Here is a 10,773-nt window from a genome sequence, read left to right on the forward strand (position 1 = left end):
AAAAAAAAAAAAAGGCCTGGCCCTTCGTCTCAGGGAATGACTGCTTCCCATCAGCACCTGGCTCCCTGTGCAGACACTTCCACCACACTCCAACTTATACACAAGTCACTGGGTAAGAAGAACTCAGGCATGTAAGAATCAGCCCTCAAGAAGTTCACAAGTGTGCTCCAATGCACAAAACAAGCTGGGCTGTGGTGATGCAGGCCTGTAATCCCAGCACTCCAGAGGCTGAGGCAGGAGGATCACCTCAAATTTAAGGTCGGCCTGGTTCTACAAAGTGAGTTCAAAGCCATCCTACACTACACAGTCAGATCCTGTCTCAAAACAACAAAAAAAGAAAAAGAAAAAAGATTGGAAAAAGAGCCAGAGGGGGCTGGGCATGTGGTATAGTACCCATCTAGCATGTAGAGGCCCTGGGTTTTATCTCCAGCACCGCAAAAATAATAAAAAGCAGCCAGATGACAGAGTGATAAATCTGCCTGTGAAGGGGTACTGCAGGCAGGGCAGGGCCCTGGGGAACAAATTAGGGAAGATGAAAGCAACGAAGCTCCCCCTACAAGAAATCCCAGGCTTTAGTTTATACCTAGAGTTTTTCAACTATTTGCTAAAATCAACCCAACAAAAAAAAACACAAAAACTACAGTGACTCCTCAGTTCAGGAACTTAATTCTTTCCACAATTCTGTTTGCAAACCGAACTGGATGAGAACCAAGTCAAATTCAATGCTTAGGTTCCATGTTGACCATATGGAGAAATTTGATTCAGTTCTCGTCCAATTCGAGTTGGGACCAGAACTGTGGAAAGAATTAAGGTACCATATTTGTTTGTGATCCACTCACAATTACAGGCAACCAGAACAAAATATCCCAAAGTCCCATGATGGGCAAGGTGGCCTCTCCCAGCTGAGGTGACAGAGGTCCCTCTGCACAGAGCCACAGGACGCAGCCAGGGCTCTCCACGCGGCTGTGTTCCATCCTCACATCCCTTCCCCATCTCTAGCCCAAGACCTCTTTGGATGGTTCTCCCTTCCCAGCACCAGCCCTCCTGCTCCAAACCCAGACACATGGTCACTTAGGCAAGTAGGGCTGAGGTTCACAGCTTAAATTCACCTGTGATAGACAAGCCACTCACCTCTCTCCGTTCAGAGGGACATACAAATGTAATCGTCACTGCAGGGCTGTGACCGTCACAGAAGTCTGGCCTTCCTGCCCCTTCCTTCACATAAGTCAGGACAAGTCTGCAGGATCCATGTGGAGAAAGAGTATGCCAAAAGCATCAGTTACATTCAAATTAATGCAATGCCCTGAGCAGTCAGCATGTGCACACAGAGGGAAAGTAACAGAACAGACAAACTCTACAAGAAGCTAGAAAATAAAATAACAATTTCACTTCCGTTTAAAAAAAAATACTCAAAAGTAAACTGCAAAGAGTGCCACTGTTGAAAGTAAAATAAATAAAACAATGAATATATAAACTGAAAATACTAGAAAAGCTGTTTGAATAATAAAAACATTTCTGTAAGTGACCTAACCAAAACTCAGCACAGCCAAGCAGGCCAAGTGCATTACTGCCCACAAGGCTGAACGATCTTTTCCATCTTTTTTTTTTTGCCCAGTACTGAGGATTGAACCCAAGGCTTTCATACTGATTTACATTCCCAGTCCTGTCCCTCAGTTTCCCAGGGTGGGCCTGAAGTTGCAATCCTCCTGCCTCAGCCTCCCTCCCAGAGCACTGGAATTATAGGTGTGTACTACCATGCTCAGGTCTTTTTCCTCTATGAACAACTCTAGGTACCTTTTTTTTAACCTAAAGACAGGCCAGTGAACCTGCTCAGCAGTCACAGCTGGGGCTTCTCTTGTACCCAGCCCTGGTCAGAGGACTCATGTCCTCACAAGGGAATGTGCCCACAAGTCCTGTGCATGGCAACACAAGTGCTACAAATAAATTATCTGCCTCTTTTCCTCAGGCTTCAACACAGTGCCCTCATTTTGCCAGATCCTCACCAGTCTGCCAAGGATGCAGAATCAACAATTTGTCACTCTGGACACTTTCCCTCCCGGCCAGGTCATATGGTGATGCTGTAACCCTTACAATTTCAACAGGGACTGTACTAGGAGACAGGGACTTCCAAGAGTTTAGTAAGTGAAAATGAGGTCAGATGTGAGTGCCTTAATCCAACACTCCTGGAACCTTGTCCAAAGAGGAGTCAAAGAAAGGGAGACACAGACAAAGAAAGGGAGGAGCACGTGAGGACACAGGGAGAAGGTGGCAGTCTAACAAGACAAGGAGAAAGGACGCCAGAGAAACTAACCCTGCTGACACCTTAACCTTGGACTTCTGGCCTTTAGATTATGAGGGGGAAACAATGCTGTTGTTTCAGCCAACTGATCTGTGGTGATTTCTTATGACAGGCTGAGTAAATTCATACAGAAAATTCTCAGCCAATTTAGGTCCTGTGCTAGTATTTTCTATGGACAAAATTGCAATCTACTGTTGCACAACATTCCTGCAATCTCCATGGTTGTAGGTACACCACTGGTTCCAGAACAAGCCAGGCAAAACCAGGAGTCTACCAAAATCCCTTGGTACAGGGAGAAAATCAAAATTCCTGATCTACATTCAGAATACAGTCATATACAATATGATGGAGAAAAACAATCCTTGCCAAGGTCACACAATCTTCCATAAGACTACACAAAGACAAAGGCTATACAAGGGAGTGTGTAAACAGTACAACTTTTTATCATCCTCTACTGGAAACTGGAATCCCCTTCACACCTCAGCTGGAAGGAAACCCTGGAAGGTCACTGGCAAACTGCCTCCCATCTCTTGCCTCTAAAGAACAGATAGTTACAGATGCAAAGTTAATTTCATGGGTGGCAGGGAAGAAAAAATACAAGGAGGCACCTTAACGTAGGTATAATTTCAGGAAGCAACATAGAGATGTATTATAGACTACACCATGATAGGTATTTTACTACTATAAAAGATGTGAGGTTGGGTATAGTGCCACACACCTGTAATCCCAGCCCTTTGGGAGACTGAGGCAGGAGAGGATCCCAAGTTCAAGCCCAACCTGGGCAACTTAGTGACTTAGCAAGACTATCTCTAAATAAAAAATAAAAAAGGGCTAGAGGTGGAAGTCAGTAAGAAGGCTCTGGGTTCAACCCCAAACACTGTAAGAGACAGGGGAGGAGAAACGGTGGGGGTGGGAGGCAGGAAGGAGGGAGATAAAGTGAGTGAGCAACACCAACCAGCTGACATAATTCACCAGTGCCCACAGATCTTACACCTGTGAAAGAGCAAATCTGTAGTCAAGGAACACACCAGCCACTCCCTAAAGATGAGCTCTTCGTGAGGAATAAAATGCAAACCAAGGCAGAGGCAGCACACTGACCTGTCCTTGCTCACTAGCTTCAGTCCATCCTTGGGTTGGCCAACATCAAAAGCCTGGTTCCCTCGCAGCAAGCAGGCAGCAGTCCCCGCTGGACAGGCACGCAGCTGTGGACTTAAGTCCCTCAGAGAGTCTGTAACACATCACAAGCTCTGTTAATGCACATGAAGGGTCACAAGTGTACTCAATGCATGCTGAGGTCCAGAGGCCTGTCAGAGTCTCCATCAGCTACAGTTCCCAGACCCTGGGCGGACCGCCCATCTGGCCACACGAAGCTCAGGAGCAGGGATGCTGCACAGTGAGTACAGACGGGGCCCATGAACAGGGGCGATAGCATCATTTCTACTTACACAGTGTTCCCAGCCTCTCCTAGAGCCTGCTAACCTTAGCATTCTCCTCTTTCATGCTAGAAAATTCAAGAACCCCTACAGAGGAGAGTGGAAAGAACTAGGGAGTTCTATCCTAGACCAACCCCTCCCTACTTTCGTCTGACAACAGATGGTCCAGCTGCCAGGGTGTGGCTCGTGGGCTGGGGTGGACTGATCATCAGAACTAACACACTCAAGACAAGTCTGGAGTAAGGGGCCACAGCAGAGTGGCCGTGATGACCACAGCTGCGAATCTCCAGCCCACACAGAGCTCTCATCATGGCGATCATCGTAGATACTGCTAACCTTACACCACACTATGAATCTTCTTGGCCACAAACTCCCAGGGAGCAGGACTTTGGTATGTTTGAGGCTATAATGCAGCCCTTAAAGTAGCATGCAGCACTTAGGAAGGGTCCAAACACTCTACTATGAACGATGGGCTAACAGCACCTCCCCTAAACTTTATCTGCCTTACAGGTCAAGGAAACAGAGGGGTCACCTGCCTCCTGCCACATGGAGTCACCAGAGAACAAACAGGAAAGCAAATCCCAAGCTCCAAAACCCCCCCAACAGGGTGGTGTCACAGAGTATCACTTGATGGCCATTTTGTTTCACACAGGGTGCATGCTGTCCCCTGGCTACTGACCTCAGCTAGACCACTTGGATACCCAAAGGCAATGCCCCAATATACAAAGAAATAAACACAGGGTCACAAATCTAAAACTATTCATGAGGGTTTAAAGGTCACATTCAAAGTCAGTCTGAGGCTCAGGGCAATTTCCAGGGCATAGAGAATGTCTAAGCCTGAGATGGGAACAGACAGACAAAATACAATGTGACACAGCCATCTAAGAACCAAGTCACTGTAACTCTACCCAAGTTGCCAGTTAACTGGAAAGAAAAATAACTTTCATAAGAAAATATCCAGTGCATGGCCTGCTTCACAAGTGCAAGGACCCCAGTACCAAAAAAAAAAAAAAAATCCAGTGAATTCAGATGATCCTCAAAAGGATAAAGAACCAGAAATCTAAATGTTTGCTGAATCAAAACAGCATGTTGTTTCACAAGTCAATAATCTACAAAACTCTTAACTTTATAAACAAAGCAGAATTACTGACACCTTTAGGACAAAGCCTTTTCTATCAGCTTTCCCCCCTGAAGAACAATAATGAGAATCTTTGAGACAGTAAGGATGTCATAATAACCTGACACAAAAAGGTCTAAAATCATCACAGGTGCCAGGTATGGTGGCACATGCTTATAATCCCAGGACCTAGGAGGCTGAGGCAGGAGGCTCTCCACGAGTTCAAGGCCAGCCTGAACTATAAAGACAGACCCTAATCTCAAAAAAAAAAAAAAAAAAAAATCATTGGTCATTTTAACTTCAGAAATAATACACAAACAAGATGATATATAACGTTTATGTCCACTTTAAAGAATCACATACTGGGCTTATTTTTTAATTATTTTTGCAATTTTTCCAAAAGGCATAGCATTACTATACACTGTGTGAAAGAGAAACATAAGGAAAACACTGGAAACGACCTTTTTATTACCTAATCATCAACACAATTTACTCATAGCCCTCTCACTGCTAACACAGAAAACCATCCCCAGTTGCCCACTCACAATTCTCGACCCTTGAGGGCATCAAGCTAGGGAGCTTGGGAAACTAGCAAGCAGCTAGCTTAAAGCTTCATGGCCCTTTTTAGATAAAGGCCCTTTATTTACAGCCTTTGGTTATCTTACTAAAGATGCTCATGCTTCTCACTCCATTTTGGCATCTACAAAGAATGCCAGGGAAGATCTTTACCCAGCCTATAAAATGCCTCACAACCAAATATCCAAAGTCTCCTCTGTCACCCCTCCCCTGCAACTCAAAGCCAAGGGCCTTGGTCACACACAGCAAGAGGGACCAAAAATTTCTCACCTCAGAACCCTGAGACCCAAAGGTCTGGCAGACAGAACACACAAAATGGACTGACAGTTTAGGTGGAATGTGAGGGGAAAGAGGAGGCAGTCAGAATGTATGGGGGAGAAGGGCTGGAGTTAAGCAAAGAAGACATCTTTCATGACGAAAGCTTTCTTAGAGGACCTACTTGATGTCCAACATGTCCACATTGGAATAAAAGATGAAAATGCAAAGGCAGTGGGTGAAAGCTTTGATCAATCCTTCACCATCATCCTCGCATCCCCTCAAGGGTTCTTACCTATGTCTCTACAGACATTGATGAACAGAGAAGAATCTGGGTCGGAGTCGTCTACCAAGTAGCCACCACTTACTTTGATCAGTGGATTTAAATCATGCTTCTTCAACTCTGCATCAAACACATAGCATGGCACCTGGAAGAAAGGAGGAGAAAGACTGAGATGTCATTCATTACACAGCTTGAGACTCATGATGAGATGACCCTCTAGTTATGTCACCCAATGCAGGTCTCCACTCCCTGCAGCCTAACAAAGCAAAGATGGGCATGGTTTCTCAACGTTGTTTCCAGTATATTCCCTACCTACTCAAGGACTGCGTTTCTGGAATCATCTTCCCATATCAGCATCGCTGGTTTTCCCTCTCTACTGGATTATATCCCTCAGTTACAATACCCACCATCTTATCAGTGTTCCTTCCCTTGTCCCTAAATCCCCCTCAGCTATCATCCCATCTCTGAAATTCATAGCAAAATCCCTTGAACAGTACCTCGTCACTGTCTCCTCTCCCTCACTTCACATGCCCTCCCATTCTCTTCTGAATCCCATCAATTACATCACTACCTCTTGCCCCATCAAAGCCATGCTTGCCAGATCAACAGTGACTTCCCTGCTGCCAGGTCTGATGTTCTTAGCCTTCCCCTTCCTCTGTCTCCATGACGTGTGACGCTGCTGACCACGGCCTTCTTCTGAGGCCCTTTCTTCTCTTGGATTCCTGAAATCCCAGAGATACCTGGCTTCCTTCTGCCCCATTGCTGGTTCCTTCTCGGGCTCCTAGAATGTTTCTCTCTGCTCTTCTAACTAACTCTTGCATATCAGACTTCTCCTTTCCCTCCTGGTGCCCCTGGTGCTCTCATCAACCACTCTGAAGAGCGGCCAACAATCCTCAGACGGGTGCTGCTAGTCTTAAACTTTCATACAACTCCTGACCAGTGGAGTCCATGGGAAAAGCTGAGTTTTTGAGCACAGACTCAAGAAAGAATGCTGGGGTACAAACCCCAGTGCTGACGCTTAGTATAACTAGGAACAAACTGAACCTCTGGTGCCTCCATTTCCCCATGACTCAAATATGAATAAAAAGAGTAATTAAAGCACTGGACCTCTGCTATGACTGAGTGACTTGATGCATGTAAAGCTCCAGTATAGATACTGGTTAAGTCAGCCTGAATCCTTTCCTTGTTATTTATCATCGCTATCATATGGACACATGAAGCATTTCATAGTTTACCTATGTAAAATCGGCCTTTGATTTCTCTCCCAAAACATGCTCTCACCCCAATGTCCCCTTTCTCTATAAATGGACAATCATGCAACCAGTTGCCTGGGTCAAAATAACAAGGTAACCCTTCACTACTGACTCTCTCACATTCAAAATTCAACCACTGACAAGTCCTTCAAACAAAGTCCCAGACCCACTCAGTGCTCAGCACCTCCACCATCCGCTCCCTTGTATGAGCCACCGTAATCTGCCTGCAGCAGTCTCTGAACTGGTTCACCCAGTTCCAGCTTATTTAATGCACTTCTACTACCCAGCCCGTCTCCATGACCACAAGCTCAAGCTTCCAAAATGAAGTCAGGGTCCATCTCTCTTGACTCAGAACAGCTTCCAATTATGCAGAGAACAAAACCCAAGCTTCTCCAAGTTCTCCAGCCTTCTCCCTGCCACCCCTTACTCTGTGTGACCAGGCTGGCTTCCTGACACAGTTCTGCCCCTTAAAGCTCTGCCTTTCTCCCTTACTTCACCCAGGTTTACAGGGGAAATGTCATTGCTTATGCCTTTCTGACACTTTATCTAAAACAGGGCTCTCTGCTTATCTCCACTGCCTTGCAAAGCCTTCAGGCTGGTGATAATCAGATCGTGCCACCTACTGATCTTTCCACTACTACCATGGAACTGGGTTCCTTGAAGACAGGGGCCTGTGTCCTAGCAGCAGTCTTTAACGAGAGAACAATGCGAAGAAGGAACTCAGCTAATATCTGCTCAATAAAGCCTGGGAGGAGTTCCTCCTTGGGGGTCTTTAATCATCCTTACCCATTCTGATTTATGACCACAACTGTGTCTATAAATGTTTTATTTTTAAAAGGTCAAGAAACCCATTACAGTTGGCAAAATCCTGTACTTTATGTTTTACCTCTTTCTGAAGCAAGGAATTCAAACATAAAGATGTAAGCGGAAGTTTTTGGGTTTTTTTAAAGGCCCTAATCACCAAGGGAATACCATCTACTGCCAAGACTCTATGTGCAATGCCCCACAAATTTTATTACAAAATAATAAAATGATAATCATCTCAAATGACCCTAAGAATAGTTTAAAAATTCACATCCTGTGCAATCATTTCACCGCAGTAGAGCTAGGTATGGTGGTGTATGCCTATAGTCCCAAAACTAGAGGCTGAGGCAAGAGGATCATGAGTTTGAGACGAAGCTATGACCACATAGCAAGTTTGGGACCAACATATGCTATCCTATCACAAAAAATAAAAGTTTCATTATTTTTCCATAGAAACATTTCCTAAATTTTTATCTTTTAGGCTGATGCAATTGACAGGCAGGTCTAGGTACAAAGGTTCACTATATGATATTTAGCTTTTCAATTTTTCTTAGAAAGATGCTATCAAAGCAGAAGGAATGCTTTAACACTGACCTTTTCCCAAGGTGTGATTGCAGATTTCAAGCTTAGGGAGCATACCAGACAACTTACACTTCACATGGCCTTGGCGGACACATGGACTCCAGTCAACCAGATCCCTAAAGCAAAGTCTCCCAGGCCTGACAAGTTTCTCAAGCCCATTCCCTTCACAGGGGATGAGACCGGAGCCAACCCTACACAAAGGGAACACACACACAGAAACAACACCCCTCCCCCTCCTCGCAGTTAAGGCAAAGAGAAGAAAAGGTTGTAAGTGCAGACTACTTTAACCAGGTTACAGTGAAGCCACCACAAGGGTCCCTAATCCAGTAAATCTAAAGCTTGTCATCCTACAGCAATATCATACATGTGGAATCACAAGGCTAGGATGGGAGACAAGAAGTAACTCTAGAGCCAGCTAAATGGAAAAAAGCCTATGGCAGAAAAGGGAGCAAGATGGCACAGGGCTAGAGGGAAGATGGGGCTGCCCCCAGGAAGAACTCATAGTTCTGAAACTGGCTCCATTTCACCAGGACACCTAGAGAATTCGAAGCCAGAAAATCTCTAGATCCCCACTCAGACAGCTGGCAACTCTTGCTGTCTCAATGACCCTAGAGTGTGCACTGGAGTGACCATCAGAAAAATCTGCCCAGGCTGCTGGAACGTATCTCTCACTTCCTGCTCCACTGTGCAGAGCAATAGAGACACCGATAACCTCACAGTCTGGGGAAGTAGGTCTTTTGTCAGCCTTTCAATGCACAATAACACTGAGTGTGGATGGCGTTGCTTTATATCTATTGACTTTTCTTATGTCTTACATAACTCTAGCAGGCATACCAGTTCTACAATGGAGACAGGATTTGTACACAATGTTTTAAAGAAATAATTAAGCAGGACATGTGGTGCGTGCCTGTCATCCCAGCACTTGGGAGACTGAGGCAGGAGGATGGCCTGGGCTGTATACTGAGTTCAAGGCCAGCCTGAACTACACAGTGTGATCCTGTCTCAAAAAAAAACAAAAACAAAATTAAAAATCTTTAATATTCCCCCAGAACCCACTGAATAAACATTATAAAAACTATGGTTGTCTTTAAAAGGCAAATCATTCAAAATTTGATAGAGCAAAACAAAGGAAATGAGACAAAAAATAAGGTGTGAAAATAAAGACTACTCTGATACTAAACCAATCAAGATTCTTTAATGCATGATGAGTGTTTTACAAGTACATAAAACCTTTTGTGTATTTTTTAAATTGTCATACCACAGCCTAAGAGGTGTAGTCACATCATAATGAAGACAGAAAAAAGGGCATGTGCTCTATTAAGATTTGCTAATGGTGACAGCAATATGTTTTTAGAAGTCATTATGTCCCATAGTCCTTTCTAATTAATCTACTCCTAAGGCAGGAAAAAACTGAGCTTCTGAACATGGATCTATCCTCCATAGAATTAGTTTATGGGCTCCCTCAAAGCAAGAATCATTTCAGAATTTAATGAAATTTCCACTGCTTTGTAAAATACACTCTCAGTAAATGAAAGTAAATGAATAAAGCCCCAGCCGCCAACTATACAAAAAGAGATAACTGAAAACTATTATTTCTCATGCATCTTCATCAGTTTCTAAAAGAAACTGTCACTGCTTGAGAGAAAAACAGTCTACACCTCCAACTCTCAACTCAAAACCTACTTAGAATAGGGTTCAGCACATGGCTTCTACAAAGGGCCACATGGAAAAAATTTTAGGCTCTGTTGATCACACAGGTCCTCTATCATATATTTTTCACATATCTTTGTTTTTTTGTAATCCTATAAAAAAATTTGATTCTTAGCTCTGGGACTGTACAAAAAAGAGCTAGAGGCAGGATTTGGCCCACTGGCTACTGTTCATAAATTCTGACCTGCAGAAAACAAGCTGTCATTTGCTATTTTGAAAAGCAACCATTTCTTGTTGGTAGAAGACACAACTTTAATTGAGGTAAGAGGAACGTTCACTCAAATAAAAGAGAAATCCATATTACTACCACGTTGGAGAATCTGAGCCCAGAATATCTGGGTTCTAACAGAGGTCTGGGGCCCAACGAAAATCGGAGAGGTGAGGCAACCATTCAGGACCCCTCCCAGAAATTCAGGAGCTTTATTCCTCCTTTTTCCTATGAAAAGTCGGGGGGGGGGGCA

The 10,773-nt window shown here is 44.2% G+C and overlaps 1 protein-coding gene across 1 annotated transcript in view; it reads right to left on the reverse strand.

Annotated features, from left to right (window-relative positions):
• Positions 1–10,773, reverse strand: part of Igf2r (insulin like growth factor 2 receptor) — a 163,559-nt gene that overhangs the window by 78,232 nt on the left and 74,554 nt on the right. Inside the window, exons 8-10 of the mRNA XM_010631164.3 lie at positions 5,976–6,108; positions 3,398–3,527; positions 1,132–1,237 (exon numbers count right to left, since the gene is read on the reverse strand). Of these exons, the coding sequence (XP_010629466.1) occupies positions 1,132–1,237; positions 3,398–3,527; positions 5,976–6,108 (369 nt within the window). The remainder of the gene's footprint in view (positions 1–1,131; positions 1,238–3,397; positions 3,528–5,975; positions 6,109–10,773) is intronic.

Source organism: Fukomys damarensis, unplaced genomic scaffold (genome assembly GCF_012274545.1).
Source record: "Fukomys damarensis isolate Sample0158 unplaced genomic scaffold, DMR_v1.0_HiC HiC_scaffold_14, whole genome shotgun sequence".
NCBI classification, from domain to species: domain Eukaryota; kingdom Metazoa; phylum Chordata; class Mammalia; order Rodentia; family Bathyergidae; genus Fukomys; species Fukomys damarensis.